Source organism: Labeo rohita, chromosome 1 (assembly GCF_022985175.1).
Source record: "Labeo rohita strain BAU-BD-2019 chromosome 1, IGBB_LRoh.1.0, whole genome shotgun sequence".
In the NCBI taxonomy this organism is placed as follows: domain Eukaryota; kingdom Metazoa; phylum Chordata; class Actinopteri; order Cypriniformes; family Cyprinidae; genus Labeo; species Labeo rohita.
Genome location: NC_066869.1, coordinates 39,709,839 through 39,727,350, shown reverse-complemented (window position 1 = coordinate 39,727,350; position 17,512 = coordinate 39,709,839). Strand labels below are relative to the sequence as shown.

At 36.9% G+C, this 17,512-nt stretch overlaps 2 protein-coding genes across 18 annotated transcripts in view; one reads left to right on the top strand and one right to left on the bottom strand.

Moving 5' to 3' along the window:
• ank2a (ankyrin 2a, neuronal) overlaps positions 1 to 8,586 on the top strand; it is a 67,829-nt gene extending 59,243 nt beyond the window's left edge. For 2 of the 6 annotated variants that reach the window (XM_051117462.1, XM_051117447.1), the window contains exons 42-52: positions 656 to 733; positions 943 to 1,074; positions 1,191 to 1,331; positions 1,436 to 1,637; positions 1,727 to 1,799; positions 2,077 to 4,323; positions 5,030 to 5,119; positions 5,630 to 5,713; positions 6,802 to 6,966; positions 7,104 to 7,277; positions 8,093 to 8,582. In XM_051117462.1, coding sequence (XP_050973419.1) covers positions 656 to 733; positions 943 to 1,074; positions 1,191 to 1,331; positions 1,436 to 1,637; positions 1,727 to 1,799; positions 2,077 to 4,323; positions 5,030 to 5,119; positions 5,630 to 5,713; positions 6,802 to 6,966; positions 7,104 to 7,277; positions 8,093 to 8,221 — 3,515 coding nt within the window. In that variant the 3' untranslated portion in view covers positions 8,222 to 8,582. Of the gene's footprint in view, positions 1 to 655; positions 734 to 942; positions 1,075 to 1,190; positions 1,332 to 1,435; positions 1,638 to 1,726; positions 1,800 to 2,076; positions 4,324 to 5,029; positions 5,120 to 5,629; positions 5,714 to 6,801; positions 6,967 to 7,103; positions 7,278 to 8,092 lie in introns of all 6 variants that reach the window. The other 4 variants (XM_051117420.1, XM_051117430.1, XM_051117438.1 and 1 more) reach the window with 4 other exon arrangements.
• Positions 8,587 to 11,658: 3,072 nt separating this feature from the next.
• camk2d2 (calcium/calmodulin-dependent protein kinase (CaM kinase) II delta 2) overlaps positions 11,659 to 17,512 on the bottom strand; it is a 42,863-nt gene continuing 37,009 nt past the window's right edge. For 10 of the 12 annotated variants that reach the window (XM_051117506.1, XM_051117514.1, XM_051117474.1 and 7 more), the window contains 5 exons: positions 15,778 to 15,853; positions 15,363 to 15,457; positions 15,039 to 15,267; positions 14,322 to 14,358; positions 11,659 to 13,148 (listed from right to left, as the gene is read on the bottom strand). In XM_051117506.1, the coding sequence (XP_050973463.1) occupies positions 14,337 to 14,358; positions 15,039 to 15,267; positions 15,363 to 15,457; positions 15,778 to 15,853 (422 nt within the window). In that variant the 3' untranslated portion in view covers positions 11,659 to 13,148; positions 14,322 to 14,336. Of the gene's footprint in view, positions 13,149 to 14,321; positions 14,359 to 15,034; positions 15,268 to 15,362; positions 15,458 to 15,777; positions 15,854 to 17,512 lie in introns of those variants that run through there. The other 2 variants (XM_051117488.1, XM_051117496.1) reach the window with 2 other exon arrangements.

Here is a 17,512-nt window from a genome sequence, read left to right as displayed (position 1 = left end):
CCCGTATTACCTACTCCAGATTTTACTCCATGCAAGTCTCTTTATTTATTTATTTATTTTTTTAGTTTTATTTCTTGTTCTGTGTCGTCTTGTGTTTTGTGCTGTACTTTGTCTCATCTCAATGTTTTCTTGTATGTCTGTGTTTGTGTGTCATGTTTTGTGACTTTTTATGTCATGTTTTATTCATTTGCATATCAGTGTGTACATGAAAACTGAAATCTCAAGATTGGTTGTCTTTATTTGGTTGCTAATAATCCAGTTTCCTATGCAATGCATGCTAACTACTGCACGTGTCCTCTTAGGAATTATGAAACAACCATGATAAGGGCGCTTTTTGTGTAAGAAGTTTAAAGAATGTTATGGCATATATTACTTCAACAGATGTTCAGTCACCGTGTTTACCAACCTAGCTTCAGTTAACATTTTTGTTGCCACAGTCAGAGGTTTAAATGATTTACAAAAAGATTAACACTTAATAACTCTACTCACATATTTACGTTATATCACAAATATCTTGTAATACAAAGTCAGAAATAATTCACATAGTCCAAGTAGTTCATCTCACAAATGAAAAGGAATTTGATGTTTGAAGGTTTTTGTGTTGAAATGCATATCATTAAGAATTAATGAAAAATACTCTGACTGATGTTTACAGTGGACTGGCATGATGATGCAGATAGGAAAGAAGAGACTCTGGCCATCATTGCTGACCTTTTAGGTTTTAGTTGGACAGGTGAGTATGTCAATATCAAATACTAAAAACCACCAAGAATACAGTAGCAACAGCATAACAAAACTTTAGCAACTTCTCACAAAACTCTAGCATCCTGGGGGCAAGTAAGCACCACTCACATTTGAAGATGTAAACAGAATGTCACCACAATTCAAACCTATAAGTGGATATGTTTTTTATTAAAAGCATGTTCATTAATCTGATTTCAGAGCTGGCCAAAGAGCTGGAGTTCAATGAAGATGAGATTCAGCAAGTGCGTGCTGAAAATCCAAATTCACTGCAAGAGCAGAGTCATGCTCTTTTACAGCGCTGGGTAGATAGAGAAGGAAAGCATGCAACTGGTAAGTCTTGTACTTATTTATTCTTTAAAAAAGTCAAGTCATATAATGCATAAAAAACCCAAGTGCCTGAAGTCCATTTTAATTTTTAGATTCTAATTATGTCTCAAATTCCACAGAAGATACATTGATTAAAAGACTGACTAAAATAAATCGCATGGACATTGTCCATCTTATTGAGATTCAAATGCACAAGTCAGTTCAGGAGCAAACCTCAAGAACATATGCAGAGATTGAAAGGACTCTGGACCACAGTGAAGGTAGGACATTCAGCAAATTCTTGTTTTACACAAGATTTCGATCCTAAAAACAAACCTTAGTCTTAGTCTTTACACTGTGAAAGAGAATGTTCTGTTTTTTGCAGCTCTCTCCTCGGTCCAAGAAGATGGTGACAGTCTTCGTGTGGTGCGGAGAGTGGAGACTTCACAAAGGCATCCTCCAGCTGTTTCAGAAGAAGACTTATCTGTGGCCTCTCTCCTTGACATTCCATCATGGGCTGAAACAATGGGAAATGCCCATTCAGAGAGCATTCATGGAGATATGATGGAAGAACTGGAGATCAACCAGTGAGTGACAAATAGACCGACTTTCAGTTAATCAGTCTTCTGTTAGTACACCTCCTAGTCATTCACTTTCCACTATCAATGTCTCCTAGGGACAGCTTCACCAATCCATGGCTGTTTCAAGAGTTCAAAAAAGAATCTACAAAGGAAGCTGCAGATGAAGATGTAAGTTTAAGGCATTGTGCATTTGAAACATAATTAAAAGGGTCATGTCCCAAATGTCTCAATACCATTTACCAATTACCAACACCAGACAAGAAACCTTCCACAGGGACTGATTATATGAATGATAAATGATTATATATGTTTCTGAACTGAACTCACGATCATTGCGTGTGCTCTATTGGTTTGTTGTTTGTCTCACACTGGTTGTAAGTATCCCATCAATGTCATCTCTTTTCCCTTGTCATACTTTCCATGCCTCATATAATTTATCCGATAGGTTTCTGCAGAATCTGAGGAGGAAATTCAAGCTCAGTGTGACGTATCAGATGATGAAAATGCTTGTCTCTCTTCATCACCAATCATTTTAAAGAGTCAGTCAGAATTCCACCAACAATCAGCAAAGGCATCTCAAAATGTCTTTGATTTCAGTCAGCTATCTATTGCAAGACTTTCATCAAGTGAAAATTCAGTTGTTTTACCAACAGTTGAACCTGAACACACAGTACCCGACCTACTGCAACACACCTCACCAGTGAGTCAAGAAGAAGAAGAAACTCAACTCCAAGAACAAAAGTGTCAAGATGAAAGTTCTGTGTGTCTTGATCAACTGTCACCTGTATATGAAAAAAGTGATTTAGAAAGCAATGAAAAATCATTAGAGGCACATTTCGTTGAATCTGATGAAACTTCAGACACCATGCAGTCTTCTTCATGTCATGAAGACAAACCATCTGAAGTTGGTATTTTGGTTCCTGAGAGCAATCAAACAATTGACCAAAATATTAGTCCTTTATTTTCCCCTTATTCTCTTCTAAGAGAGGCTAATGAAGCTGTCTCACAAAGTGTTGAAGTGAACCCAGGGGTTTCAAGAGTGACTCCAGACCTCATTAAGGACTCTCCAGAATCAGATCAGGTATTTCCTACTTCAGAAATACATAGTGATTTGGATCCAATGCCATCATTGCAAAGCCACAGAGTAGTAGAGCAACTTGAAGAAGTTGTTGAAACCTCTCCTCCTGCATCACTGCAGTCGTCTACCCATCATGAGCTCACAATTTTAAATCAAGAACAATGTAGTACCAACAGCACCCTACAGCAACCTTCAGAGCCTGAAGCTGATCCTAGGATAGACCAACAAACTGATTCCCAACAACATCTGCAACTATTAGAATCTCCAGAGCAAATACCAGAAACCTTAGGAGATCATTGTGATGATCAGGAAGATGAATATTGTCCTGAGGAGGAAGAAGTACGTACACAGCTGGATATAACTACTGAACCTCTCATAGATGACAGTCATGACTTCAAGAAAGAACTACTCTCCCCATCTGAGAATGACCCAGACATGTGGATTCAAAGTGAAACTGCACAGCGGAGTGCAACTTCATCTCTCTGTAACTCTGACGTCAGTCCACAAACACCAGAAACAGTCATATCTTATCAACATTTTGACTTCAGGGAGACGACTTCTGAACTTGGATCAGCAACGATTAAGAAAACTGTTTCACAGGAGGCAGCGGTATCCAAAGGTTTAAGACGACTGCATTCTGAATCAATCTCTAGTGCAGCCCAAAAGTCAGAAGAAAAGCTTATTGACCGGTGTCTCTCAGAGTCCTCTGAACCCTTGATGCTCACTTTGAACATGAATTCAGCACCTAAGGAACCTGTTTCCCAGGAGGCAGTACTAACTCTGCCACTCGCTCAGGATGGCAGTGGCAAGGCCTTAACTTCCAAAGATTCTAGACGGTTACTGTCGGACTCAGTTATTTCTGGTGCAACATCCCTAAAATCAAAGGAAAAACATGGTGCCCGTTGTCTCTCTGACTCTTCTAAACATTTGGTATTCAGCTCGAATTCAGTGCTTGAGGAACTGAAGAAAACAGTTCATCCAGAACAGCCATTAGCTGATCAACCACTGAGCTCCGAAACATTAATTCTTGATGTATCCCAAGACACATTCACAGGGGAACTACAATCAACTGTTGAAAAAACATCAACTGAGTCACCTACATCTCAAATTTATCTGAGTGAAAATGTGGAATTGGACGTCCCAGATGTGCCGAAATCTGCCAAAGTTGAAAAACCAAAACACAAAGAATTACTAAGCATTTATCAGCAACATGATGACTCTGATCTTGAGACTTTTTTTGACTGCAAACAGACCGTCTCAGACTATTCTGAAGCAGAAGAAGATGAACCTTGGAAAGGCGCCATGGCACTGAGTAATAAAGTCTTAAGGTCTACTGTTCATGAATTACAGCAACATCCAAATGTCAGAAGTCCGCCAGCATATGTGCTATCCCGTGAGAGCCCTCGTTGGTCAATCAAGTCATCCGACAGTGAAGATTTCGATGATGCTCCCATCATCCACGAACCCAATGATGATGCAGAGGACAAAGATGTTTACTTTTCATGTCAGCAGAAAAGTTTGGAATCATCTGCACAAACTCTTCAGGAGCTTCCTCCTCGAGGAGGGGCTGAGTATAATGATGATGATGATAATGATGATGATGATCTGAGGAGGGTAAGCGTCCTCAGCATGACCCCCCCTCCACCTATCCTTCTCTGAGCTACCCTAATCCATTTCCTGCTGAATGAGTTTGCTGAAGGGATGGTGTTTGGTTTCTTTGAATTAACAATTTCACTAATTAGATGGTTTTTAAAACCTGAGAAACATTTGCTCAAGCAAAAATAAAAAACATGTTCATGTCACATTCATGGCTTAACACCATCATTATCGCTGTCAGCTTGTTCAAATAGTGCTGATGCATGTACCACATTTATGACACTGTGAGGTCATATACTAAATATGCAGGATTTTGCAAGTATGGAATAACTATATAATAAAATAATAATTAAGAAGGTTTTTTGTTCATAGATGCTTACACTAACAACTAAGCAACTGATTGTTGGTTTTGAAGTAACTTTCTTACCATGTAGTTGTTTCAAGCAATAATCTCTTTAAAAATGATGCATGTTCTGTCAACTTAACAATGTTTTGTTGCCCCTTCTGTTGTTTTTCTGTTCTTTTTGATAAAAATAAATTGCCATTTGATCTTAGTGATATTTGATTGTCAGATTCTTATAATGTTTAATCTTATGCTGTTTTGCTATGCAGAGGGGGCAGCATTGCATTCATGTCAAATTTATTTATTTTAATGTTTTATACATTTCATGTACATTTCAATCATATATTATTGCATGACTTTTCATACATACTGCTCGGTTAGGAGATTGATGAGGCATTAGGTGTGCTGTCGGATAGCTCTGATGAGGAAGTGCTGACCACCAGAGTGGTGCGAAGGAGAGTAATTATTCAGGTATATCTGTGACTGAAGATTGCTTGCTCCATTTTGGAGGTTCATGTGAAAGCTACTGCAGTGTTCTTAACATACTGTACATTTGGTGTACAACTTTGGCCTAGGCTTACTGAATAACCAATTCACAAAATGCTGTGTGATGGTTTTTCGTGTAGCTCATTTATGATTTATTTCGGAACTTGATTTAAAATCCTGCATTTTCAGCTGTGACTTAACCTCCCTGCTCCTCAGCTGTTTGTAGAAGTTGTCCATTTTAAGCCAAGAAAACATGTATGATTTCCACTTTATTATAGTGCTAGAGTTGTTGACCCTAAATCACCATAAAATGGACAACTTCTACAGGAAGTGTGCTCCTTTTTATAATGGATGAATATTTTCAACATTATTTCTTTCTTAATCCTCTTACGCTAACCCTAACCTTTACCCAAGCCAGGGCAGCTGTTTCCTCTTATGGTGAACACTGCTTTAGCTGTTGACATGTATTGATTAAGTGTCTGGTTTCTTTTACAGGGTGATGATGTTCCAGATGTTCCTCCACAGTCGGTAACAGAAGAGCAGTACACAGATGCACAGGGAAACTTGGTTGTTAAGAAGGTAAACATCTGAGATTTGCAGTATGCATGCATGCATCCATTCATCCGCCCTTTAATCCAACCATCTATCCATTCACCCTTTAGTCCATCCATCTATCCTTTATCCATCTTGTAATCCATCCTTCATTTAATCTATCCTTTAATCCATCTTTGGAAACACTTTATTTTGACAGTCCACATCTATACATTCTACTAACTATAATAAACTAACCTACCAGTCATTAGAGCATTAATAGACTGACTGCTTAATATCTGCTAAATCTTTATTTTAATGGTCCCCCAAAAGACATCCATCCATTCACCCTTTGATCCATCCGTCCTTCCATCCATCCATCCATCTGAGCTTTAGTCCATCTTTCAATCCTTCCATTCATTCACCCTTTTGTCCATTCATCCATCCATCATCTACCTTTCTATCCATTCATCCATCTAAGCTTCAGTCCATCCATCAATCCTTCCATCCATCCATCCATCCACCCTTTCATCCATCCAACCATTTACCCTGTCATTCATCCATCCATCTCACCTCATATCTATCCATCCATCGATCTGAGCTTCAGTCCATCCATCCATCCAGCCCTCCATTCATCTACCCTTTTATCCATCTATCCAACCATCTGAGCTTCAGTCCATCCATCCATCCATATACCAATCTACACTTTTATCCATCCATCCATCCATCCGAGCTTCAGTCCACCCATCCATCCATCCAAGCTTCAGTCTAGTTTTCCATCTATCCATTCACCATTTTATCCATCCATCCATCCATCCATTCATCCATCCATCTTCAGTCATCGATCCATCCATCCATCCATCCATCCATCTATCCTTTTATCCAACCATCTGAGCTTCAGCCCATCCATCCATCCATCCATCCATCCATCCATCCAAGCTTCAGTCCACCCATCCATCCATCCAAACTTCAGTCCACTTATCCATCTATCCATTCACCCTTTCATCCATCCATCCATCCATCTGAGCTTCAGTTCATCCATCCTTCCGTCTGCCCATCTATCTATCCATCCGTCCCCAACTGATCAACAATGGATTTGTTAAATACTTGTTTACCTCACTCTCTCACCTTCACAGGTAACCAGGAAGGTCATTCGCCGATGTGTGTCATCTGATGGGGTGGAGACAGAGCAGGTGAGGATGGAGGGCTCTCCCCAGCAGCCTGTCAGTGTGGCACGGGGAGACGGATACTCAAAAATAACAAAAAGGACAGTACTGAAGAGCGAAGGACATCAGACAGAGGTGTGCGATGCTTTGATTACTTAATCATGTAATGAAATTAATTAAATAAAATGAACTTAATCTAAGTTTAATAAAATCACTCAATCAAAATATAGGCATTTAATGAGTTTTGCTAAATGTATTTTGTTTAATTTCAGGTGACTTTCCATGAGCAAGATGGCATGTCATCTTCAAAGGGTGAACCTGCTCTAGGTCAAGAGGTCAGACAGGTGGTCCAGACAACAATGGTACATGGAGAACAGCTGGAAAAACATGAAGGGGATCCTTTTCTTGCCTCAGACCTGCCCTCAGCCAGGGATGACTTCACCCAGGTAAGCTGCCAATCACAGCAGTAATTTCTGACATCTAAACAACATTCGTTTTTAAGGATTAGGTTTTTATGTTATGCAACTGGAAACCTGTGATAAAAATTACATACTGTAAATGTCATGGCTGGTCCTAAGATAGTAATTAAATCTGTGACTAACAGCTTTTCTGACTACTATAATTTATAATATAAACAATTATACAATTGTATTATTTTTTTGACTGACATCAGTTCTTTTTCTTTTCTTTTTTTTGGCACTAAAAGTGCAAATTATTTTAATTTCCAGAATGATAACTGAATGCCACGAAATTAAACGTGATTTAATTTCCTATATTGTTTGTAAATTTTTATTGCGAATATATACCTGCTGTTTTATAGTATAATATGTATGTATATATATAATATAATAGTACATTATATGGTAAAATATAATATTACATTGTTGTCTGATGCTTAAAAAAGATACTTATTTTACTTTTAAAATAATCCAGTTTTGTGTATAAATAGAACAATTAATAATTAATGAAAATGTTAAAAATCCACTTTTTCATCACACTGAAGACATGCATCATGTTATACATTATTCTTTATAAATGTAAGTCATCCAGCTACTCCATGCATACAGAAAATTCACATACTGTGCACAGTGAGCATACTGCAAAAATACACACTACTGACTACTGATATTATGGTACTTTGCTATTTTAAACATAGATATGAACATGTAAGGCATCCTCTGCTTGTTTCTCCATCATTTTTGTTTCTCTTTCTCATAAGGGTTAATTTAGTGTTAATGGAGTGTGTGCCTCATTCCCTCAGGCTCTAAGCTACTTTGGAGGTTTTAGGAAGGTGCAGATACCTCAAGTTTTAGAGCAGAAAATTCTGCAGCCTGATGGATCAGTGATCAGGAGGTTTGAGAGACAGGCATGGCGTTTGTGTGCAAATTAATGTGAAAGTGTGTGTAAGGGGGGCAAGTAGAAAGAAAAAAAACTGTATCTACACTATGTTCAAAAGTGTGGGTTCAGTATGTTTTTGAAGTCTGTTATGCTCACCAAGGCTACATTTATTTGATCAAAAATACAGTAAAAATAGAAATATTGTGAAATATTATTGCAGTTTAAAATAACTGTTATATATTTTAATGTATTTTAAACTGTGATGGCAAAGTTGAATTTTTAGCAGTCATTACTTCAGTCTTCAATGTCATGTGATCCTTCAGAAATCCATCTAATATGCTAATTTGGTGCTTAAGAAACATTTATTATTATTATCAATGCTGCAATGGTTAAAAACATGTAATCATTTTTTGAAAACTGACATATAGACCATTTCGCTAGATGTAAACAAAACTGGTCCAGAAGCACTTCCTGTTTTTTTGTTATTTTATTATTTTTTTTATTTCACATATACAAATACATCTTAAAGGTGCTAATGTAACATTTTCATCCAGTCAAATGTTATGTTGGTTGTATTTTTTTGTAATGTTTGTGTAAAGTAAAAAAAAAAGAAACAGGAAGTGTATCGGGACCAGTATGTTTACATCTAGCGAAATGGTCTGTAGCAAGAGAATTTAGTTCAAATTGTTTTTTGTAAAAATGTAAAATTCTTCACTGTTACTTTTGATCAATTAAAATGCATTCTTGCTAAATAAACATATTAATTTCTAAACCAACAACGTTAAATCTTACCCAAATGTTTGGTACTGTATGTTATGTTTATAGAAATGTTCTGTAGAGATTGTATTGGGAGTTTAGAATTTCTACACTCCAGCCAAAATATCTAAAAATTCATAAATCAAGAAGGATTTTCTAGACAAGCAAAAATTATTGTCTTGTTTTCAGAAAAAAAAAGACATCAAATTTAAGTGAGTTTTTGCTTAAAACAAGCAAAATAATCTGCCAGTGGGGTAAGCAAAATAATCTTATTTCAAGCAGAAAACAAGATTATTTTGCTTACCCCATTGGCAGATTATTTTGGCAAAAACTAACTTAATTTTGACTTGTTTTTTCTGAAAACAAGACAATAATTTTCACTTCTCTAGAAAATCCTTCTTGATTTTAGAAATAGTAGATATTTTGGCTGGAAACAAGACAAAAAATCAAGGTAAAAAAAGCATTTTTTGCAGTGTATTTGGCATTGATGTGTGCATATTTATTAACAAAGCATGTCTTCACATTTTATTTCTCTCTAATAATATTTTTCTTCTCCTATCAGTCTTCTGAATGTACAATAACAGGGATAGTTCACCAAAAAAGGAAAATTCTGTCATTAATTACTCACCCTCATGTCGTTCCAAACCCGTAAGACTTTCGTTCATCTTTGAAACACAAATTAAGATATTTTCAATGAAATCCGAGAGCTTTCTGACCTTGCATAGACAGCAACGCAACTACCGATGTTCCTACTATGTTTCTAGGCCTTGAACGTGGTAGTTGTATTGCTGTCTGTGCAGGAACTAAAGTCTTATGGGTTTGGAATTAATCACAGAATTTTCGTTTTTGGGTGAACTATGCCTTTAAAAAGGTACTATGGTAAGACAAAAAAGCATTCATTACCCTGTTTCTTTCTTTCACTCACAGGACGAGGATGCAGAAGTCTAGGACCCACAGGAGGTCAGTAGTGAGGGATGCTGGGGGACAGAAGCGGGTGTGCATGGAGCAGATAGACGATCGGTCTGAGCCCCATGACAACCTACAGCATCACCTCCATCACCTCATTCACCACTACTGTGCCCAAAACGACTAAGAGGAAGAGAGGGAGGAAGTCCGAGCGATGGTTTCCCCCTTCATTTTCCTCTCCCTATCTTCATCGCTCCTCTCTTTGAGCTTGTCTGCTCTCCTAACCACTCCTATGCACCATGCTCATGCAATCCCAGAGTGCACTTCACCCCTGCCACTTCCAGTCTTCCTGTCCAGTCAAACTGGACGTTTGCCCAGTTTAAGTCAATGGACGATATTTTCTCTCTCCTTATTTTCCCCAGTTTACCACAAGTGTTTCTGTCCCTCATTGTGACCAAATGGTGTTCTTTCTTTCCTTTCCTTTCCTTTCCTTTCCTTTCCTTTGCTTTTTAAATCCCTCAGTTGTAACACCTATGAAATAATGAACACAAACACACAAATCACAACAACCAAAAACGTTTTTATCAAAACAGAAAAAAGTCCCATTTAAGCTTGAACTAACAGAACCTGTACTGCACTGCCTACCACAACTATTGAATATCATTGCATCATATCACCACATCATGCTATTTTGATCTCAACGGTTGAGATGTCTGAAAACTTCTTGCCTTCTTTATCAGCTGTTGGGGTATCGTGCGTCTGTGTATTCTGTCCATGGAGAGTATATATAATATGCATTTTTAAAATGACAGTAGATCACATTAGCCACCTGTAAGGATATTAGCAGGCATGCTTAGCTAGCAGCAGTCACTTATTAATACCAGACTCTTTCTATGGTTAGACGACTGTCATTTTTCTGTCTCACCTCTCTCTTGTGTCTGTGATCTGTAGCAACTCTAGTCATCGCCATCATCACTTCAGCTTTTTGTTCTAATAGAAGACGTTAACATACGCTTTATGGTTTTAAACTCACTTTAGCAAGCGTTCAAGAGGGACTCAGGAAGCAAAGGTGGAATCAAAGTTACACATATGATTGTTTTTAACTTTCAATCAGTTTCTTGAAGTACGTGCGTTGGAGTGTGTGGTTTTTATTTTCAAATTATGTTCATTTTGTTCTGTACATATTGCTCAATATCAGTATGTGTCGAGGAATCTTGCTCTGAGGTATTTATGATGGTGAATGCTTTTAAAATCTTACTGGTTTCGGAAGTGAGCATAAGGGATGTGTGTTTTTTTTAAAACGAATGTTTTATTTTGATGCATTTCGTTTGTATTCACCAAATCACGGTTGGAGACTGTTTGGATGGAGAGCGTACCATGTGATATTCGAATTACTTTTCCTTTTTAACTACAGCTGTGTTAGCAGAGGTTGTTTTTTGCTGCTGATCTGAGGTCAGCTGTGTTTTTTTCCCCTTTGGTTGGGAAACTGGCTCTGGAACAGCATTAAAAGTCATCCTCTAAACTGAGCAATGTCATTAAGTTGAACACTGCTACTACTTTCACTGTGACTGGCCCACGTTTGATTTACTGAATCCGCATTCTATGTCTGTGGAGATAAGAATATGCATATATATATAGTACATAAATATCTATCCATAAAGGCATGTATTAGTTTACTATATGACTTTTAAAAAAGACATTTAAACACTATACCATGGCTGCAGTGTGTGTATATGGCTGAACGAGAATAAAAGTGTATAAGTGTCACGTTATGGCCGTTGTTTAATGTTTGCGTGTGAAGACAAATCTGAAACACGACATCCTGCATACAGTACATATCACACCTTTATTGTATTTTTCATTAAATATGTTGATTTGCTAGCGCCACCATGGCAACAAATTATGTAACGTTAGTTCACATCCTCATATTGGCGTTGAGGTTCTGTATCAGCAGAGGAAATGTCTTTAAGAAGAGAAAAACGAACTTGGAGAAAACAGAAAGCATGGCGTTCGCATAGTCCAGTAGTGGTGAGGTTTTTCCTCAAGGAAGACCGTTCCGTTCCGACATCACGTTCTATGACATCATCTTCCGGTTGAGTGGCGCACAGACGCGAAGTCGCCACTAAGGGCAGTGTGCATGCTTGTAAATCAGGCTCGGCTCGCTTTCGCTCTTCTTATACGTCAGGATAAATAAAAAGCACAAATATGTGTGAAAATGATACATGTAGTTTCTCGTAAGCTACTTATAGTTCTTTTTCTCATACAGCCATGATATAAAGTCTCAAAGGATAATATTTTCACAGCCACTCAATAGAGGAAAATTAAGCTACGTAGATCTGAAGGTAAGGTGATAATTCTAGATATGCTGGGTCGTAATGACGATAATCGCTATCATCATTACCATATCAGATCCTTATGATATTGATAGAAATAAACAATTTGATAAGGAAACCATGAATTACACAACATACAGTAAACAAGAGCAAAGAAAAAAAAAAATAATAGCATGGTCATTCAAAAATAGTCCTCCATGCATTGCCCAATGCTTGTCGATGTTTGATGTATCATATATGCTACATTCTCTTTGATATCTGTTTTTTTCTCATATTCTATGACATAAAGATAAACATACAGTCCATATTAGTATTCTGCAGTTCTCTTAAATCAAATAAAGTAAATCAGAATCTTTAAGGAGCCAAACATCGTAAGCTAGCGAATATAAACAAAGCTTTCTGACAGCATTTACTAAAATTTTTCATTTTGCTGTAAGCCAGAATTTAAAGTACGTATTTTTAAAAGTTTCTTTTTTTTTTCGTTTTTATTTTATAATTTTTTATCTGAACGATCACGACATATGTACATCACCAGAACGATAGCAAGCTCAATAATAACATTCTTATCTTTCAAAATTTGATATATTGCACACACATAAATAGACATAAAAATACAGTACAGACTTGGGGGGAAAGGTGATTCTCTTTACATATCTATACATTTAAAATGCATACCAAAACAGCTTAAAAAAAGAAACGAAGAAAAGAAAATGTTAAAAATACACTCCTTTTAGTAATGTCCATATATGCGAATGGCCCACGGGTTTTGGTGTAGGTGATGACCTTTAGCAAAATGTTTGAACGCTCTGGTCCATGTGCGACAACATGTAAACGACCCTCGAGGGGGGAAGGGGGAGAGGGGCGTGGTTGTTGGGAAGCGGGTGTGGCTTAGGAGACACACCTCCAGCTTGACTGACAGACAGTTGGGTTTTTGCTGATGGTTTCTCCTCAGTTGGGGAAAATTGAAGCTTAATATTCCATTAACTACAAAATATACACACAAACAAACATTCATCAATAATATTTCAAAACAAGCATGCTATTAAATTTAAAGGATTTAGCAAATTCCACTAAATTATGAAGTAATGTTCAAGTGATATTTTTTCATTGCTTTATTTAGCACAGCTAAGCCACTAGGAGCAACAACAGGTCATAACATATTCTCAAGTCATTGGTTCTGCATGCATGTCCACAAATATAAACTACTATTCCAAATTTGTTTTTTTTTTTAATGTTATTGAAGGAAGTTTCTTATGCTCAACAATGCCGCTTTTTTGACAAAAAAGATAAACTCACAATTCTGATCTTTTTTCTCAGAACTGTGTGATGTAAACTCGCAATTGTGACTTATAAAATCAGAACTGTGAGATATAAACTCACAATTATGAGATAAAGTCAGAATTGTGGGATATAAACTCGCAATTTGGACTTTTTTCTTGCAATTGCGAGTTTATATCTCGTAATTCTGACTTGTTTTTATTGCAATTCTGACTTTTTCCCCAGAATTGTGAGATACAAACTTGCAATTCAGATTTTTTTTTTTTTTTACAGAATTGCGGGGTATAAACTCGCAATTCTAACTTTTTTTCTCACAATTGCGAGTTTATATCTCATGATTCTGACTTGTTTTTCTCACAGTTCTGATTTTTTTCTCGGAATTGTAAAAATATAAACTCGTACTTCTGACTTTTTTCCTCAGAATTGCATGATATAAACTTGCAGTTATAAAGTTATAAAGTCCAGTTCCAAGGGGAAAAAAAAGATTGATATTTTCTCAGATTTGTGATAATTCTCACTTAATAACTCACAATTTTGTTTTATGAAGTCAGAATTGTGACTTTATTTCTCAGAATTGCGACTTCATATTTTGAAGACTTTATAGAGTTTATATCACAATTCTGAGAAGAAAAGTCAGAAGTGCAAGTTTGTATCACGCAATATTAAGAAAAAAGTTAGAATTTTGAGATAAAAAGTCACAATTACCTTATTTATTTTTTATCCAGTGGTGGTATAGTTTTTTATTTTATTATATTTAAAAATATTTATTTCTGTGATGGCAAAACTGAATTTTCAGCAGCCGTTACATTCAGTGTCACATGATCCTTCAGAACTTATTCTAATATGCTGATTTGGTGCTCAAGAAACACTTATACTTACAATTTTTATAGAACTTTAATCACTTGTTTTCAGGATTCTTTGAGAAAGTTCAAAAGAACAGCATTAATTTAAAATATAAATCTTTTGTAACATTATACATGTCTTTACAGATCAATTTACTGCATCCTTATTATAATAAAAGTACATGTATTTAAAATTATTATTTTTTTTGAAAGTTCAGACTCGGCAGAAACCTTTTCACATGAAATGATACCAGTGTTGGGAAGGTTATTTTGGATATGTAATAGGTTGCAGATTACAAATTACACTGTAAAAAACAATTGGTTGAGTCAACTTAAAATAATTTGTAACCTGGCTGCCTTAAAATTTTAAGTTCAACTCAAAAAAAAGTTTATTCAACTTGAAATGTTAAATTATACTAAGTGACAACTTAGATATTTGAGTTGAATCAACTTCAGATTTTAAAGCAGCTGGGTTACCCATCTGTTAAGTTTAGCAAACACAAATATCTAAGTTGTTACTTAGTACAACTTAACATTTCAAGTTGAATAAACTTATTTTAGTCGACTGAACTTAAAATTTTAAGGTAGCAGGGTAACAAATTATTTTAAGCTGACTCAACAAATTGTGTTTTTTATTTTTTACAGTGTTACTCCCCAACACTGGATGATACAAACCTTTTTACACACTTTTCTGAGAATGACCTTTTTGTGATTGTGAACATCATTTTATACATTAAACAGCAGAGACGCTTACTTGATGGGCACGCTGGGGGCTCCAGAGCGATGGAAGTGTATGTTCAGCCACTTGCCATCTCGACGATGCCAGACACGAGTCTCCTCTGATTGCATGGTACGTGGCATCCCACTGCCATCCATGTACTGAGTCAGACGGATGTACGCGATACATGCCGCATCCTCTCCGATCAGGTGCACATGAGGGTTCAGCAGAATAGTGTGTACGGGTTTATTACCTTTGGACAGTGCTAAAGGAGAAGACAAACAAATATGGTAATCAAAATACTGCACCTCAAGATATTCTCTTTAAGGTTTAAGTGTGAAAAGATGTGGATCTAGATACCGTTCTCAAAATAGAACCTGTGGAAGTCGTGCCCTTCCACCAGGTTTCCCAAAGCTTCTGGCTCAAAGGAAGTAAGACCAGGATCGCAAATCTTTCTGTGAGAAAAAGAGTAGAACGTAAAGCTAAAAGTCTTAATTTGTGTGCAGACTTTAGTGCAAAAGCACTAGAAGTGTTCCAATTTTAGACTGTCAATAGTCAGTGAACATATGTGGTCGTTGATGCCGCATCTGAATTTCCTTCTCCCGATCAAAAGCTGTAATTAACTGAGGCTTGGATCTAAATATAGATGGAGCACCTGTTGTGAAAAGGTGACCATTAAATATAATCTCAGTAATCAAGAGGAAATAAAGGAATGCATTAGCGTTCTCAAGGGGGGCAGTGGTTGTCATAGCGACAGGTTTGTGCGTTCACTCACGCGTAAGCCTCAAAGTCGCCGTTGTTGATGGATTCAATCAGCTGTTCGGTCACCTTTATGATCTCCTGCTTTCGAGCTGAAACACACAGAGACGTCTAGCGAGTGAGTCAGACACCCTCGCGGCATGACAATCAAAATTATTAATCAACATCCCAACTCATTTCAAGACTTGTCTGAACTTATGCAATCCACAAAATGCAAACCTTTGTTTAGAAAGCACCAGACATAATTTACAGTGAACCTTTATAGCTTCTGTCTGTGCAGGTAGGCTATTAGTTGGCTTCAGGACTGGGCGATACTGTATACTGAATATTAGCTTTTAATCATAAATATCGTGCTTATCACTTTTAATATGGATTGTTTCATCAATCCATTTGTCTACACAGAAATGCTGATTTCAATTTCATAATGTTTAGTAATGTACAAAATATTGAAAGAGCTGATAAGATTGATTCATTTCAATGAATCAACTCAAAACTGATTCAACAATTCTTTTGTGACATCACTCATCACTGCATGGCATGATAGATGCAGGAAAATTATTAATATATTGATGAATTTTAATAAAAGAAAAATTTCTTGTGTTCGTTTAGTGAAAATTTGTGGAAAACTGGCAACAAACCTTACAGGATTAGTTCACTTCGAATAAAAATGTCCTGATAATTTACTCACCCCTTGTCATTCAACATGTTCATATCTTTCTTAAGTCATAAAGAAATGAAAGAACACTCCACTTTTTTAATAAAAGAAAATAGGCTCATTTTCCAACTCCCCTAGTGTTAAACGGTTGAGTTCTACCATTTTCGAATCCGAGCTGATCTCTGGGTCTGGCGGTAGCACTTTTAGCGTAGCTTAGCATAGATCATTGAATCCGATTAGACCTTTAGCATCTCGCTCAAAAATGACCAAAGAGTTTAGAAATTTTTCCTATTTAAAACTTGACTCGTCTGTAGTTCGTGTACAAAGATGGATGAAAAATGAAAAGTTGCGATTTTCTAGGCTGATATGGCTAGGAACTATACTCTCATTTCGGCGTAAATCAAGGAACTTTGCTGCCGTACCAGGTGTGCAGCAGGTGCAATGATATTACACAGCCATCAACTCTGCATCTACACAAACTTAGTGCCGGTCATTTTCAGGCACTGCGTAATATCATTGCGCCTGCTGCACCCATGGTACGGCAGCAAAGTTCCTTGATTATTACACCGGAATCAGAGTATAATTCCTAGCCACATCGGCCTAGAAAATCGCAACTTTTCATTGATCGTAGATTTCGTAGATCGGGAGGTGCATTCTTCACACTGCATCTTCAGCGGCTCAGATGTCGGGAGTAAATGACGATCACTATGTTCATTATTACATCCAGCAACACAACACCTCAATCGCTCAATCTGAGATATTCTTGTCTAACTTACATCCCTGCTTCGGCATGGAAACAAGGAAAGTTACTGGACTGTGACAGATGGTCTGAGGTAAGAGCTCATGTCAATCAACTATCATGGGAGCGGCCTCTGTCGGTGTGACGGCACACTGACAGGCATCTGAGAACGACTCGATTTGAAAAAGGGGATATTATTTTTACAGATTAATTAAAAACCACTGCATGGATTTTTATCATTATAGGGTAGATTTGTACATACACTGCCAACACACATTAATGTTCAAACAACATGAAAAATTGAACTTAGCATCCGATGACCCCTTTAAGTCGTGGACATGCATCACAGAGCTAGTG